Below are 17,654 nucleotides of genomic sequence, written 5' to 3' on the forward strand. Positions count from 1 at the left end.
CTGATTATCTACAGCACTTGTGGGATTCCTTTGGTGAGCTGATACAGCCATATGCAAATGCTAGGCCGTGGATGGAAACAGAAGGGAACCATGAGATGGAGAGTATTCCATTTATTAAATCTCCATTCCAGTCATACAATGCAAGGTGGAAAATGCCTTATGCAGAGAGCGGCTTCACTTCAAATCTCTATTATCCTTTTGAAGTTGCAGGTGTCCATGTGATTATGCTTGGCTCTTATACAGATTATGGTGAATATTCTGACCAGTATGCTTGGCTAAAGGCTGAATTTGGATGCCCATATGGGTTTCCTACCAAAGTGCAGAAGACGGATGTTGTGAATGCTGATGAACTTGAGTACAATGAGCGGGTGGATGATTCAGTCTCCAAGCACCAGGTCATCCGTCTCTTGTTTGCATATGATTCCCGGCTGACATTCCGCCTATCTGGAACTGGCCCAGAAGGTGTCACAATTAGGCTCTACATTGAGCAGTATGTGAATAATTCTTCAAGGATTCGAGGGACTCACAGGAAGCCTCTTCATGTACTAATTTTGAAGCCAGCATTCAAAGTCTTCGATCCCGGAATTTGTTTCCACCTTACCTCCATTCTAAGTATCGAGTCTCGACCGGAGTCGAGCTCTTTTTACGCAAGGGGAGAATGATGCGGAGCATTTTAAGCAAATAGTTCTCCTTAGGAATATCTTATCTAGTTATTAGTACTAGTTTCTAGAATCCTCTTTTTGCTTTATAAAGAGGAGATTTTGTAAGGGGGATTGCATTGAATGACATATTACTCTCTTTGAAGCTTAGAAAGCTTGTTCTTCTTCCCTGGATTGGGAACTCTTTGAAATCCTTCTTGCAGGTGTCGTCTTCCGCCGATCCACTACATCAATAAGTTCTGGTTTGGTTGGACTCTGAACATTTTGGAGAGCGTTGGGAAGATAATGTAGTACTCTTTTTTTTTTTCCTGTAGCTGTTGCAAATTTTCTTTGAAAAAATAGGCCGCTTCCAAACCAACATGCAAAACGATGGCTTGCTTCGTAAGCGTATGTTGAACAACAATGGTAGAGAAAAAGTATGAAGTGTGACTTTTTCTGTATTTTTACGTTGGATGGATCTGTATAAGAACTATGAACATCAAGCGCAGCTAGAAAACTAAGCCCTTAAATACCAAGATGCCCCGTTGTCTCAGGTGTTTGGTTTTCTGGAAGTGGGAGACAGAATTTCAATACATTTGCAATCTAAAAGAAGAATATAAAAAGTTTAGATGATGGTCAAAGCCTAAACTCGGGCTTCATTTGCAAAGAAATTATTTTATGCAGAGACCGGGCACAGAACGATCGTTCGGAGACCAACCAGAATGTGTCATGTTAGCGGTATCGAGCCACGATACCGTGCATAGTGGTGACGTAGCGCATTCTGGTTGGTCTCCGGATGACGTTCGGTGTCCGCACAGAATAATTAATCTCATTTGAGATAGTTTTTTTTTCATTATTTTTTTTACTGTTTTCAAAAAATATTACACTATAAAGCTTCCGTAAAAAACAGTAAGAAATTAAAGCTGTTTCAAACACAAGATCAGTTGTGCTAAATAAATTAGAATTTATATAAAATAATATCAACGAATGAGCTAAAAGAAAAGTAAAATCATTCTGCATAGCTCAGAAGCAAATACTTACGATTCTACGCATTTGACTAAAATAATAATTTAGTAGAAGTAATCATCAACAGAGATGTCATAGAAGCAAAGATCATCAATAGAAAAATACAACAAAATGGCAAAGAGCTAGCTTCGAGAGGACACAAGTCATACATGCAAAACTATCTTCAACAGTATAAGACTCAGAAGAAGAAGTGAAAGATTATGAAGCTCAACTCTGTCCACAATTTGGTAATCAATTGAACTATGTATCAAGATAAGGCACCAGCCATGGCTAGATTGAGCTAATTTCATCCTAACCAAAATCCCAAAAATTCATTGTAAGAAAATAAGCTATAGAAAAGCTCTACACGAACTGAAAGGAAACGACATAAAATAATAAGCTATAGAAAAACTCACCGCACAAAAAGGCAAAACACATACAACAATAAATTAAAAGAAAAACACAATAGAGAAACAAGTTGCAAACTCCTCCACAAATAACAAGTCAACCATCTACACGCTAATAGAAAAGTTTCTAGATATTTATTAAACAGTTCTTTGGCCAGCATCCATAAGCCAACTATCCTTTAATATCCACCTCCCACTATTTTATTTGGGAAGTTCAGCTTGGTGTAAATAAATAGTATTGATATTCCTGAAATTATCCACATCTAAAGAGATGAATAAGTGAGCGAGGTTATCTTTTTAAGAACATGTTTGCAAAGAGAGACGGACTCATGCATCTTGTAGGATATAGAATCATCCATAGAAAATCTAATGAGTTGAAAATTATCAGCCAAAGTGAGAAATTTATTCTTTCACCTAATTATCCAACTATGTAACTTATTTAATAGAGTTATAATCTTTAACTAGAATCCTAATCACAGGAAAACAAATACATTTAATCTCCGAAGATCACACTGAAAGCAAACGCGATGGGTTTAGGGTTTTTCGCCTCCGTCTGCAGCTCTCGTGATGTAACTTTTCTTCACTAATCCTTCTGTTTATTTTTTTTTCTCCGTTTTATTTCCTATGATTGTGAATCAGATAAAAGACCCTGGATTTTTGGATGGCAAAGTTAAATCGAGGTCATTTAGGGATGCTTTATCTGGTGAGTCGGCTTCACCGGAGTTTCCCCCGCTCAAAGTTTCTTCTAGCTCACCATGATTTGTCGGCTTTGATTATTTCTGATGAGGAAATTTCGTCTCTTGTTTTGCCTTTTGAGTTTGCTTTAGTCGAAAAGTTTCCAAGCCACCGCCCACCGCTTGACTTGATTCGAAAATTTCTCTTCAACCTAAAGCTTGTTGGGGATTTTTTGGTTACTTTAGTGAATCCTAAAAAAGTGTTGATTAAACTTGTAAATGACTTAGATTATTGTAGGGTTTTCTCTTATCGGACATACTTCGTGAGCAACTGCTTCATGAATCTTTTCAATTGGACTCCACATTTTGATATTACTGTGGAATCTCCCATTGTCCATATTTGGGTTTCTTTTTCATGCATACGTCCTCAACTTTTCTCACCCTGGATTTTGCATGGGTTGGGATTGCTATTTGGGAGACCTTTGCAAACGAGTAATGTGACTGTGAATGGTTCGAGATCTTATGGCACGCATGCTTGTGGAATTAGATGTTACGAAACATTATGCTTCTCAAGTTTGGTCAGGGTCGGAGACTTGTGGTTATGTTCAATCAATTGAAATGAAAGAGTTTCCATTGTATTATTTTCATTGCAAATCATTGGGTCATTCTAAGGATTTTTGACCGATCTTATATCTGAATTTTGTTGTTTAATTTCTCTTTCTGTTATGGAGGCAATTGCTTCTGATGTTTTGTTACAGGATCCCTTGAGTTCTAATCTTAACCACGACAATGTTTCTGGTGTGGGGAATATAGGTGCTTTGGTGGAAAATCCTATTTGTGCTAAGGTTCAAGGGAAAAATGTTGTGTCCCTTCTTTACTTTGCAAAGCTAGGGGTGTCTTCTCAGCCTCAATGTGATGTTATTTTTTTTAGTCCTGTTGGTTTTGTTTTGCCGCATATTAATAATATGGAGAAGTTGGATATGCCTTTAATCGAATCTGTTGAGATGGAGGGGGAAAGTGCTTTGGTTGTGTCGAATGCGAAAATGCAGAGGAATGTTGTGATTACAAGTGGAAATGAAATTGACAATACTTTGGCTGGTGGTGTGGTTTCACCTATCATTTTAGAAGAATCTATGTTGCCCTCTCCCATTGGGATTGCTAGTGATATGTATTTTCCTTTGGTTGCATGGTGAGCCTGAGGGAGCTCTTGTCGATGTCCATGTGGTCATGTCCCCTAAAGGTTTGCTTGCTCAATTTGTTTATTCTTCAGGTGTCACTTGTCCCGACCTTTCGGATCGAAATGTTGTCTCTACTTCCCCATCGTCTGTGGATGGTGATGATTTTGGTGATGTACAATTGCTTCAGGACCTATACGGCTTAAAAGTTGGTAAGGTTGTTGATAAAACTATTTCGTGTGCCACTAAATGCAGGAGGAGAAAATCCAGGAAGTAACTCTTGGTTTTGTATTGTGTGATCCCTTTTCTACATTGCATTTGGTGTTTGCTATTTAATGTTTCATTGGTGAGCTGTCGGTGTTTCTGGTGGTTGTTTGTTTGTTTATCCTGGGGTTAGATCTTCTGCTCGATCCATCTGGTATTTTTGGGGCAATTTTCTCTCACCTTTTTGTGGTTTTTTGTTTGTATTGGTTTGTATAGGACTGTCCTCTCATGTTGAGATACTTGGTAACTACCGTGGATGGTCGTTGGGCTGCTTCTACTGGAGCGTTGATGTTTGCGTTCTTTCACTTTGCTTTTTAATCTATGCTTGATTTTTATGCTTGTATTAGTTGGATTGATAACTTATAGGTTTTATTCAAGTGATGTGCTTTTAGTGAGCTTACGTTCCTTTAAAGACCTGTAATTTTTACCAATATTAATGCATAGGCCCCGTCATGAGTTTTAACCCAAAAAAATATTTAATCTCCATGATACAATTCAAGATTTTAGATCTACTAACTAAGGATTATTCGTTTGGGACGACTTTCTTACTGCATCTTCTACTGGAGCGTTGATGTTTGCGTTCTTTCACTTTGCTTTTTAATCTATGATTGATTTTTATGCTTGTATTAGTTGGATCGATAACTTATAGGTTTTTATTCAAGTGATGTACTTTTAGTGAGCTTACGTTCCTTTAAAGACCTGTAATTTTTACCAATATTAATGCATAGGCCCCGCCATGAGTTTTAACCCAAAAAAATATTTAATCTCCATGATACAATTCAAGATTTTAGATCTACTAACTAAGGATTATTCGTTTGGGACGACTTTCTTACTGCATCTTAAAGCAACTTTCTAGTACAAAAATATTTTTTTTTTCTAAAAAGTTGTTTTAAGAAGCAGTAAGAAAGTCGTTCCTAACGAAGCCTAAGTTTTAGAAATAAGAATTATGGCTTTCTTCCATGTCATCTATAAAAATGCTAAAATTGTTGTGAACTTATATGATGGTTTCATTTACTTGGCCTAAAACTATATAATCATGCATATACATGAGAGGACTTATGAACAGATGAGCATGACTGAGAAGAGAGTAATAACCCATAGTAACTCCATGATTGAATAGATTGCATAGAAGACATCCATAACAATAGAGGATATTTGGTTTATTATAATTTCCCTAGCTTTGATGAAAAATTTAGAGGTGTCTTATTGAAATCAACCTTGAATGGTGTAGCTAGGATTTAATAAGTCGCTCACCAAGAGTATCAGGAATACAAAAACTTACTAAAGGTATCAAATAAAGTATAATAGAGACAACTCCTTATTGTAAGAGGAGGAAAAATTAGCAATGAGTCATGTTGCAATTTCATTATGGCTATAGAAAATATTTTTCTAGTAAAAGATATCTTGTATATAAAGTTTTAATTCTTAATTTCTTTTACATAATTGTAAAAATATCTAACTTACCATCCCTTTTGAACAATTAATCCACTTTGAATCTTTGTTGTATTGGGAATAAAACCATGCAATAAAAAAAACAAGAAAAGAAAAATGCAGTGAAAAGAAATAATACCAGGATTTAATGTGAAAAAACTTGAAATTGGAAAAAAAATTCAAAGCATACTATACCAATAAATCTACTATAAAAGTGGGAGAAATTGTATACGTCTCATTCTCTCAAACTCTCTCATTATCTCTCCTCACACTTCACACACCATTCTTCTTAAAATTGACAGAGAGACACATAAAACTCCCAAGGGACTTGAAAAAGAGACATACTGACCTCCCCCTCCCCCCTCCAAAGGGACGTAATTGTTTATGTTAAACATGAAAAGTGTGAAAGAAAACTGCCCAACTAGATTAGCAACGCTGCAGCGTTTAGGTTGAATTGGGCACGAATCTTGATCAGGCACGAATCTTGAAACAAAATCAAGTTGAAAACTTCAAAAATTAAATTCGGGGCCATATGAACTCCGATTTCAGTAAACTTATAGTCGAATTCGACGTCTAAAAAATAGAACCCAACAACACCATTCGACTCAACCCAAGTCCAAATGGATCAAAATCAAAGATCTGAAGTGCATTTAGAAGGCTCAAGTCATAATTTAGATTATTAAGTGGTTTCCAAACATGACATGCATATAGTCGAATTGAGTGGCTCGATAAGACAAATCTAGCGAGCCCTAGATCACCGAATTCTGATATCATTAAGGCACTCAAATACTTGATAAACGATTTATAATCAAAGAAATCCACATCAGCCGTCCATTCAAACAACTCCCAAATTACTCTTGATCTCCTTTCTATTTATTGGTCATGTCACTCTTAAAAAATTATAAATAGACATCTCATTTCTTATGAAAGGGGGAGGAAGAAGGGGTCAAGCAAGGAATAGAAGGAAGAAGAGAAACTTGAGTTCTCATGCCACAAGACTCTAGGGGTGTTAAAAATTGAACAGACCCAAACAAACCCAAAAAAATTTGGGTTCGGGTCGACCCGGTTAGCAAACGGGTTGGGTTTGGGTTCGATTTTCTGACCCGTTTAAAAATCTGGTCGGGTTCGGGTTTACCCGGCAACCCCACGGGTCTACCCGAATTGACTCGAGAACGTCAATACCTTGCATCACATCAACTTCAGGCCAACTATCTGCCTTCTAGTCTTGTTGCTGCAAGCCAACTATCCCGTTCGTGTCTTAGGCGACTAGGCGTCTAGGTCTAGTAGAGTGCTGCAGCCAGGCCTGACATGTAGGCTATCACAATGCATGGTCTCCACTACGCCGTCCTAGTCTCCTATATCGTCAGCTGCCATGACCTGACAGCACCCACGAGGCCACGACCAACCTGGAAGGCCAAAACTGTGAACGTCGACGTCTTTTGGAGATGATTCCACCGTCGACCTCACCCCGTCGGCGTCACCACTTGAGGTCGGGTCAGATTTTGCATTTTTTTTCCCTTTAGATATTCGGGTTCGCAGTCGGGTTGGGTCAACCTGATAACCCGTGCGGGTCGGGTCTGAGTTGAAAACCTTGACCCATTTAGTTAATCAGGTTGGGTTCAGGTCAACCTTTTTACGCCCGAGTTAACTTGGGTTCGACTTGAACCCGACCCTTTGACCCGAATTGACACCCCTGCCAGACTGCTCCTTGACCACTACCGGACTTCAACCCACCACCGACTGTCGCCAGACTTTTGCCCGGCCACCAACTGGCGTTATATTTCTGCCTGGCCACCAACTGACTCCAGATAGAAGCAATACAAGAAGGATGGAAGAAAGGAAGAGAAGAAAGAGAAGGAAGAACATTATCTTTTCACCAAACTCCTTGACCACCTCCTGGCCACCGACCGTCGTCGGACTTTTGCCGGACTTATGTCCGGCTACCAACTAACGCCGAACTTCTGCCCTTCGTTAGACTTCTATCCATCGTCGTACTTCCACCAATCGCCAGACTTCTACCCATTACGGGACTTCCGTCGAACTTATATTTGATGCCAAACTTCCATCAATCATTGAACTTCTACCTGACATCAAACTTTGCCCGTCTTCAGATTTCTACCCGATACCAAATTTTTGCTCATTGTGGGACTTCTAACTGTCATTGAAGTTTTGTCGGATTTCTACCCGATGCTAAATTTTTGCCTGTCGTTGGACTTCTACCCAATATTGGACTTCTCCCCTTCACCGGATTTCTGCTCGGCCACCAATATATGTATATATATATATATATATATCTGAAAAATAAATAATAATAATAATAATAGTAGATTTTAAAACATGAATGCTGTGCTGAGCGTGCTTCTTGGAAAAACGAAGAAACGATCCTCTGTTCGCCTTTCCTCCTGCTCTAATGGAAGGAAGCAAGGGCGACGAGGCATTCGAAGCCCTGGGCCTGAAGCCTCAGCTACTAATCAATGACGTTCTCAACATGGTCGACGATATCGTCGACGCTGCCTTCAATTTCTACCATCAGTAATCATCTCCTCGCTTTTTCCTCTCCAAATCCTTATCGTGCCCTATCTACTTCACCCAATCTCAAGCTTTTCCTACTCAGGGAAGTGGTTAAGCTCTTGCGTTCTGGTGGTGATGGAAGCACCATAAACTCGGACGATTTGGCCAAGGTATTAATGAATTCTTCCTTTCCGTAGCCATCCGCGAACGCAATTTTTGTTTTATTTGTAATATATGGGTTGATTATTTATACTTTATTTTTCTGTGTATGCTTGAGGGGTTCGTTTGTTTAACTTAAAGCTAGTTCCTTTGAGACAGAGAGCTGCAAGTTTTTTTTTTTTTTTTTAATTTCTTTACATGTATCCCAGAACCATCTGAATTATTGAGGATTTGATGGCCCTAAAGTGAAGTATTTCTTAGAATATTAGGGCAATGCATGCTGTTTAAGCTTCTGAAACTCACGTTTAGCAAAATAAATTAATGAGTCGGGGATATTCACACTAATAACTTAAAATTGAGAAGGATTATGTCAGCTTTGTATACCATGTCGGCTTAAGGGGTTTGAGTGGCGGCGCCGAAGGGCGTAAATAGCCATGTTTTTTGTAGCGAGAGTTAGTAAGGTGAATGTGCTTGAAAAATAGAGAGGCACAGCATGCTTATATTGGAGAAAGAGTTGCTTCATCTGCTTTGAAGATAAGATGGTAGAATAAATTGAGATAATTTGGACATTTACAATTCTACAGTGGCCAGTGGGCGAACCAGCAGTATGTAGCGGAGCTATAATTGTTTTTAAAGGCTAGAAGGGAAAACAGCAGCATTTAGTAAACTGCTACATGCTTATTAGATTTTAAAAAGTAGCTCTTAGTTTTCATTCTACATTTGAACCACAATTTTATGTAGTTAGCATTCCCTGTAGCTTCACTCTACATCTGAACCACTAACTACTTATCTGGTAAAAACTAATATTGTGAACTTCATCTTGTGCCAAGCAAAAATCAATTGTCCTTAAGTTATTAATGATTTTTTATAACAATGAGATATGTTATTTGGAACATTTTTCTGAAGTTCAACAATCTCTGTTTTTCTGGTTTTTAGGGGATTTCCTCTCTTCGTTATTTGGTGGAAGGAGTCTTGGATAAGCAGATGACTCGATGGGAGAACTATTGTCTTAATCATTGTTTTTCAGTTCCTGAGGGATTTGTATTGCCAAAAAATGTATGTTTTTTCTTAGAATTTTGTAGTGATACTAATACTTGATCTGTGTTATTTTTCAGGATGATTGTAAATATTGCACCAAATATTTTACTATGATATATATTTTTTGGTTTGAATATTGACTTCATTGAAGTCTTTCCATTCATTTAAAATGGTCCAATATGATATTCTTTCTTTTCAAATTCAATAAAATTGAAGATTTTTTTCTTGATGGAAGAAGTTCTCTTTTTGTGCCATGTAATGGTCACTTCGTTACTATACATTCATAGACATATGAAGATGCAATGGGCTTGCAAATCTAGCATGTCCACACTTGTGAGACTTTAGCATTCACCACTCATAAGTCAGCCTTTTCACACATATTTTCTCACAAGAACACAGGCGGGGAAGGAAACTCTATCAGCTCTCCAAGTTTGAATGTTTTTGGTTACGTTTACAAGTGGGAGGGGTATCCACATTTTTAGGCTCCAAGGCCTTTTTTTTTCTCCAAATTAAAGATATTTATGCAACCATCCATAAAATTTATACACCTGAAGTCATCTACAACACTATAGAAAAATCTACACAAATGAAATAGTTTTTAGAATACTTTCCACAACTTTAGAGTTCTCCATAAACTTCAAGAACAATCTCCAACTTTCTAGATACTAATGAATCTTATGGTGGCTAGAAATGCACATAAACTTACCATGAGCTAACCATTTGTAGCATTCTCTTCTATATATCCCAATGATGCACTCATTGCATTCTCAGCATGAAATATTTCGATCTTCTTTTGTAATTACAAAAGTGCTTCACAACTAACTTCACTTTTGAGCAACCCGTTCCATCAAATCAAGTACTCGTGCTTTAGAGTACAATATCAATTTTGCATTACTTGTTCCGAAATATGCACCCCACATCGCAATTATATGAAGTGTTTTCCCCAAGTCGCGCATGTGGGACTATTTGGTTTAGTCATCATGGTCCTCATGGAAGTGCTTAAATACTAGATGAAACTTAAGCTTCGGTGAGAGCTCAAGTTTATAGGTGACCATGCTTGCGTGCTTGAGAACTCAAAAGGGCTCTTCATAACAACATACCAACCTAGACTTGGGCATCGAGTTTGCTAGGTCAAGTTTGGTTAAGGGAATGAAAAGCATTTCCCAAACTTGATTTGACTCAATATTTAGGTTGAATATTTGAGAGTTTTGATTGTTCTTGGTTTGATTAATTTTAACTAATAAAAATACACACTCAAACATGCTTTGGTTGGTGGACTCATTACAGTCTATGATGCACGGACACGGACATGGCGACACGGACACGGGACACGGCTTTTTTTGTCAGAGGAGTGTCGGACGAGTGTCGTGTCGGACACTGCACGCCTCTTTGAGGAGAAGTGTCGGTGCATCATAGATTACAGTATAGTTTGTTTAAGAATTGAGCCATATTTTGAAACTTGGCCTTCCTACATAGCATTCACAACCTTAATTTGAAGACATATGTTTATAGACAAGTTTAGTTTTGACCCCAATAACTTGAAAAGTTCCATCCATAATCACTTTGTAAACTGAGGATCATTATCACTCATAATATTTCATAGTATACCCCAATAATTGACAACATGTGCTTCAATAGTGGTCTTGCCACCTTCTAAACCTGACAATCTTTTGTTCTAGGAATGAACATCAAATGCATAGGGAACCTGCAAGCATAATAGTTCGAATTCCTTCAACTTTTGGCATATTCACAATGAAGTCAATTGTTAGATTTTTACATGGACGCTTTGGGTTAGGTATAGGCTCCAACAAACTTGTTGACGACCATTGCTCCAACTATTCTTGTTGGCACACAAAGGGATTTTTGACATAGGATTTCACTTCACTTTGCAAGTTTGGTGAGTAGTTTTGGTCCCCCACGAGCACCATGGTGCGATGAATTCATGGTTGACCTACTACACTGAATTGGGTGACTTGAGCACTTTGAATCATGATACTTGTCCAAAATCATCTTTCTTAAATTCTTATGTATGTACGTGTGTTGACCTTGACCTAGAACAACCCATCCATACACCAAAATCGCCACATTTTACCTTCTTATTTATGCTAATGGAGTGCTTTAGTTCTCACATCATTTTATAGACCCTTATTAATCTGGTTGATGAGTAACACTCAGGTTGGTTGATGGTAGTTAACTATAGGTTTTAGCGTTAATGATTTTTTCTCTAGTAATATTTTTGCTCCAAATCATATTCAAATGTTACATGTGTATTCTTCTAGTGAGCCTTCGTCAAAACTTTAATTTCACCGCCATGGGGCTCATCGACCTTCACCATTTAGCTAAGAATTTACAATGAACATTTATGTGTCTATTTTCTCTATTCCTTGTTAGTCCTAACTAGAACAATAAGCTTTGCCTAGATTGGGCACTCATGCTTGTATATGATGCACTTTAGGGGCTAGCAATCACCTTTGACATCCCCATCACTTAGAGTCTTAGATCCATCTTCTCCTTATTGCTTTGAGTTGACTACTTCCCATCAGTCAACTTGTCAGTGTTATCACTCTTCCTCAGTATTGCCCGTACCCATGGGCTTGGATTTTGACTTGTCCCTTGGCTTGAACTTGATAAATGTATTTGATTTCATCACGACCTTTGAAAACTCCTGCATGCCTCTATGTTTTACCTTGAGCTTGGCCCGTGGTTTGAGCTTTTCCATGAGCTAGAAGCTAGAAGAATGCATCCTTCTTGATCATGGGTCACATATGATGTAACAATTCTAAGAAATACCTCCTATATTCTCAGGCATTTCCCATATACTTCAATTGATAAAGTTTGGCCTAAGTCTTATCCTAAATCCTTAGGAGTCAGTATAAGACTATTGATGAAATTCCTGTTGGAACTCCTCCCATGTTGTGATGGGTTTCTCATTTTAGTCATCAAACATGTATCACCACGACAACAAGGAGACATTCCTAGGATACATGGATACGGTGGTTACTTGCAAAACACAATCCATGATCCTTGTCACACAAAAGTACTGCAACATACTCCATAAGGATTCACTTAGCATGGCTGCAATTTTTTATAAATGCGGTTAAAGTTGTGGGGACAATAAATTTTTTGAAAACTATCGTGGGTATTATAATTATTTTTATTGAAAAAATTGACATCAACTTTCTTATAACTATGATGCACTAGCATATCTCACTATAAAAAGCAGCTTATCTTTTTGAAAATCAATAAGAAACTAGTGGCCAAAATGAATATGGCAGCAATCTCAAAAGAAAAGAAGTGAAAAAGTTGCCTCAAATAAAGCCTTTGTCACTGTTCTTACACACTCTCACATGAACATCAGAGAGGAATAAACTCAAGAACTCTATTAGGTCTCCAAGCTTAAATGCTTCTGGTCATGATTACAAATGAAAGGGGTTTCTCCCTTTTATAAGTTTCAAGGTGTTTTCCACCACAGAAAAGATCTTCCTACAACCCTCTAAAAGCTTCTTAGACTTTGAGTTAATCTACAGCACTCTCGATGACTTTACACATGAAAATTATATGCAAAACGTCTTGCACTTAGAGGTAATCGACAACACTCTAGATGACTTTATACAGATGAGAACTATATACACATTCCTGAATACTGCACACAATTCTATGGTTCTCCATAGCCTTCTAGACCAATCTCCAAAATTTCTGGTGACTAATGAATCTTATGGTGGTGAGTGAATGCACATAAACTTGCCATGAGCTTTCAGTCAATGACACAAATGGCCTGTTTTCATCGGTTCACATTCACTTTGGTCAGCTTGTAGCTTAAGCCTCTAAATGCAGTTATACCTTAATAGGTCATTACCAGTTGTCAGAAATTAAAATTACCATTAACGTTTGAAAGCAATTTATCATGGAAGTGTGATATTTTTGTTTACATCATTGAAATCTCTAATTCTCAGGGACTCGAGTTTATATGATGCTTTTTTTTTTCTGAACCACCAATAAACACTTTGGTTTACGAAGGCTCTAATTTTGCAGAATCCACTGAAATACCAAATCTTTATTTGTTGTATTGCTACCATTTTTGCGTTTGCATTTCTATCAACTGCAGAAATTTGATGCCTTACTAAAACTTATTTCTTCAGCAAGACTCAACTCGGAACTTTTTGATGCATTCTGAACTTTCTAATGAGCAACTTGATATTCAATTGGAAAACTTAAGGATGAAGCTTGCTGCAGTAAGGATCACAATGACCATATGTCTTCATTGTCTTTTTCTTCTTTCCAAATAAATTTCTACGAAACATTTGTCATTTCCATAGGCTGGAAAGAAAAATGCAGAACTGCAGAGAGAGATTCATTCACTAGAGAAGCAAGCTAGAAATGATGCTGCTGTTGTGGAGACAATGCAGCTGCTTGAACAAAATATAGTTCCTCAGATATTTAAAGGTACAGTAACAGGTAGACCCATTACTTGGTATATTAATATTTCGACTCTTTTTGTACATTTGATTTGTAGTTCTTTACAGTGCAAAATTAGATTTAATATTTCCTCAGATATTCTTTTTGTGCTTGGTTTAATGAGTATGTAGGATGAGAGATATGCCTTGTCAAAGCCTCATGGTTCAATTATCTAGAAATTTCTTAGGTGGACCCTAATCGGAAGCGTCAAGGCTAAGTTAATTTAGTGTAAGTCAAGGAGCTTTTTATTATGACCATAGATATCGGTGTTGGCATAAAAAATATCAACATTCCAAATGCCTTGGTTCTAGGGTCTCAGTAGTGCAAGTTTCCTCCCTTGCTGGATTGAGATAGTCATGCTCATCACTTGAAGTTGACTAGGCTAGTACCCTTTGCTTGATCCTCTAGCTCATTTTAAAGATAATTCATGCCTTCCTCTTTATTTAATTTGTTATTCAAGTCCTTAGCTTATTCTTTGGCTCAATTCTAGCTCAACTTACTTAGAAACCCTACATTAGCTGATATATTGAGTTGAATAAGACTACCCATTAGACTTAGCAAAGCCCGACCTAATCCTAGTTTAACCCTAGTTGATCTTAGTGGATCAAGTTGGTGGTGTAAGCTTTCAATCTCTTCCCTATTTGTTCAATCACATATATGTGCTCGATAGTTGACCGGTGGATCTCTTGAGCTTAACTTATGAGCCCATGTTTGACATATGGGCAACCTAGGCTCAAAAATCCCTAAACCTGGCGTCCTATTGGTGATTTTGAATCAATTGATTCAATCAACTACTGTACCTATTCTTTATGATTTCAATCATCAACTTATGGATGAGTTGTTTGTAGTTGATCGTTGAACTAGGATTAGTTCTTTTGAAATCTTGTTTAGCCCAATATGGCCCAATTAAGTCAATTAGACCCAAACCATGGAATTTGATAAGCTGATCATGGACAACCTTTCCAATAGGTTAGAAATGACCCAATTGAGCCAAATAGAACTTTGGCGTAAGCTTGATCATTGGACCTTTTGACCCAATTTGGTCTAAATGGACTTATTTGCCATATTGAACGAAAAACATCAAATTGGGCAAATTGATTGGACACAAGGCCTCAATTCAATTTCAATAGGCCATGCATATATGACTGAGCCTAATTGGCCAATTGGCTCACTTGTTGACCCATTTGAACCCTTAAGGCCAATTATGACCAATTTGATAAAATTGAGCCATGACAACTAGAACCTTTTTCAGTTTATTAAACATTGCTAACTTGACCACAATTGACCTTTGATCAATCCCAGTTTGGTTAATTGATTTAATTGACTCAAAATTGACCCAATTGAATTTGTAGGCCAAATTGATTAAAGTGATCAATTTTCATTTAAATAAATCTTCCAATTGACTCGATTGGATCTATCACAACCCAACCCGATAAGCCCCACTGGATGAACATGTCTTATCGTGTTGGTTTACAACAGGCAAAAATCCAAGTATCAAAGTTTTAAAAACTATTAAAAAATTTCATCAAATTTTAACTTTAAAACAACTAACAAACTACATAGTTGCTAATGATTGTCAATATATAGAAAATAAATTTATCCACAAAATTCTCTTTCCATTTATCATCAAAATGAATATAAATAATTGCACTATAGTACATAGCTACTAACGGAATACGAAACAGTGCATAATAATAACTAACTGTGACTGTACAAACGTTAAAAAGAAAGAAATACCTATACAAACTTAAATCACTATGTTGAGCATAATAGTAATTACAATTATCAGGAATTTAAATAACGGTGTTGTAAAAATAAATAAACAAACACTTCATATCAGACAAAATTCTAACCCTTATGTCTCCCAATAGGCATAATTTAGAGAATTCTGACATTTATGCCTCCCAACAGACAAAATCAGAGAATTTTGACTCTTATGCTCCCAATGTATAGCAACAGAAGAGAGTGTGCATAGCACCAGAATGTGCTTTAGATTCTAAAGTATGCATTTAACATCAGAACATAACTTCCTCCATTAACATCAGAACTTTTCAAAATATCCTAATGGTAGACAACAAAATACACTACTGTGTAGTAATTTACTATTTCAGAATGTAATCAAATTATCAGAGATTGTTCAAAACACAATTTAAAGATTTTATCTGTACCACAATATTATTTTTCAGAGTCAGGATTATTTTTTAGTCAATTAAAATAATGAAATTCTCAAAATCCCCCGTGTAATTTTTTCAGAAAAATTTCTAAATATTCAGAATCTCATTTTTTATAACATACAGAATGTTACACGGTAAATTTTTTTTAAATAACAAGTTATCTCCATTTTTTACTAACGAAATTATAAATTAAATAAAAAAAATTCTAGAAATTTTTCTATTTTTGAAAACTAAGACAAAATCTCACCTACCTTGATCCGAGCAACTTTCAGAATTGGGCCATCGTTTGAAAATGACCCGAAGCAGCCCAAATTTGGCTCTCTTTCTAGAAATATATCTTTTTTATCTCTCTAGCCAGCAACCCTAAGGAGAAAATGAATGGGCAATTTTAATGAAAATTTATTTTTAAATGAAAAATTCAGGCCGAGCGCTGCGGCGCCCAACAGCATCGTCCACGGCCCTCCCTTTGGGAGCCCATAGGGTCATAGTGCTGCCACGTTGAAATTTTCTTCCAAAATTCTAGAGAGCTTAGCGGTGCTAACACCAGCTCGCGACACTCTAGGGGAAAACTTCAAACTTTTCCAAACATGCAATCAGACCCCAGTGACCCATTTCAAAACACATTCAGACTCTCAAATGCATACAAAACATTTCCAAACACATGTAGAAGGGTTTAAATGCAGAAACTTAACAGAATACCTTGAATTTGGTTGGGTCAAAACGGGTTGAACGATATATTGACTTTCCATGTATTACAGGATCCACCCTACATCAAATTGAAATAATTGTCGAATTGAAACTAATTAACCCAACCTAGCCCAATTGAACCCTTAATGGATCTAGCTAGTCAATTTGAGCCAAATGCCTGAATTTGATCAAACACCTTGTTTAGATTGACCACATCCTAATTGAGTTAATTTGTCATTTGATTTGACCCAATTGGCTTAATTGGTTCACTTGATCGAAGATGCATCTCACTTAGCCCATTTGGGCCAATTAAGCAAAATTAACCAAATCGGCTCAATTTATCCAAATTAACACCTCTATCACTATAGGAAAACAGTTAATTTCTAGCGGAAATAAATTTGACAGAATTTTAGGCGAATTTTCTGGCGAATTTCCGACGGAAAATTTCCGGCAGATTTTCAACGGAATCCGGCGATTTTTTGTATAGGCTTTCTGACGGAATTATTTTCGATGGAATTTCCGGCAGAATTCCAACAAAAATAAATATATTTAAAGAATTACTATTAAAATATTTATAATTATTTATTTTGTTAAATTAAGTTAAATAATGCAGGTCGGGGGTTCGAACCCCGCTGTAGGAGCTCGCATGGTTAGTTGTGCTGGGCGGGTAGGTCGGGTCGGTAGGCTTGCAGGCTGGCTGGGGCGACGCAGGCAGGCTGGTTGGGCGCGCGGGCTAGCTAGCGGCGCCTAGCTGGTGGATTGGGCCGGGCTGCCCGAGTGGTTGGGGGCAGTAGTATTAGGCTTGTTAAAATTATCAATTCAGTAAATTTTTTTTATTTTCAGGCAAAAAATTATTGGCCGGAATTATTTTTCCGGCGAAAAATTAGCCGGAAATTCACCGGAAATAGTTCCAGCGCATTAGTTATTGCCTAAAGGACTTTTCCGACGAGCATATTACCGTCGGAATAATTTCCGCCGGAAATCCATCGGAATTGCCAATTTTCGACGGATTTTTGTCATTTTTCCGACGAAAATG

General features: G+C 37.2%; 2 protein-coding genes across 3 annotated transcripts in view; both read left to right on the top strand.

Annotated features, from left to right (window-relative positions):
* Positions 1–25: 25 nt before the first annotated feature.
* Positions 26–884, top strand: LOC110104574. Its single transcript, XM_020833745.2, has one exon. The coding sequence runs from the start codon at positions 72–74 to the stop codon at positions 660–662; it is 591 nt and encodes a 196-aa protein (XP_020689404.1). The 5' UTR covers positions 26–71; the 3' UTR covers positions 663–884.
* A 7,046-nt stretch (positions 885–7,930) lies between these two features.
* Positions 7,931–17,654, top strand: part of LOC110104564 (protein MIS12 homolog) — a 34,924-nt gene continuing 25,200 nt past the window's right edge. Inside the window, exons 1-5 of one of the 2 annotated variants that reach the window (XM_028695544.1) lie at positions 7,931–8,126; positions 8,209–8,275; positions 9,201–9,320; positions 13,442–13,534; positions 13,619–13,757. In XM_028695544.1, coding sequence (XP_028551377.1) covers positions 8,005–8,126; positions 8,209–8,275; positions 9,201–9,320; positions 13,442–13,534; positions 13,619–13,757 — 541 coding nt within the window. In that variant the 5' untranslated portion in view covers positions 7,931–8,004. The remainder of the gene's footprint in view (positions 8,127–8,208; positions 8,276–9,200; positions 9,321–13,441; positions 13,535–13,618; positions 13,758–17,654) is intronic. The other variant, XM_020833727.2, reaches the window with a different exon arrangement.

The sequence above is a fragment of the Dendrobium catenatum genome, unplaced genomic scaffold (assembly GCF_001605985.2).
Source record: "Dendrobium catenatum unplaced genomic scaffold, ASM160598v2 fragScaff_scaffold_655, whole genome shotgun sequence".
In the NCBI taxonomy this organism is placed as follows: Eukaryota; Viridiplantae; Streptophyta; class Magnoliopsida; order Asparagales; family Orchidaceae; genus Dendrobium; species Dendrobium catenatum.

Excerpts from the sequence above, each read along its gene's own strand:
- LOC110104574 (XM_020833745.2), top strand. The coding sequence starts at position 72 with ATGGAAACAGAAGGGAACCATGAGATGGAGAGTATTCCATTTATTAAA.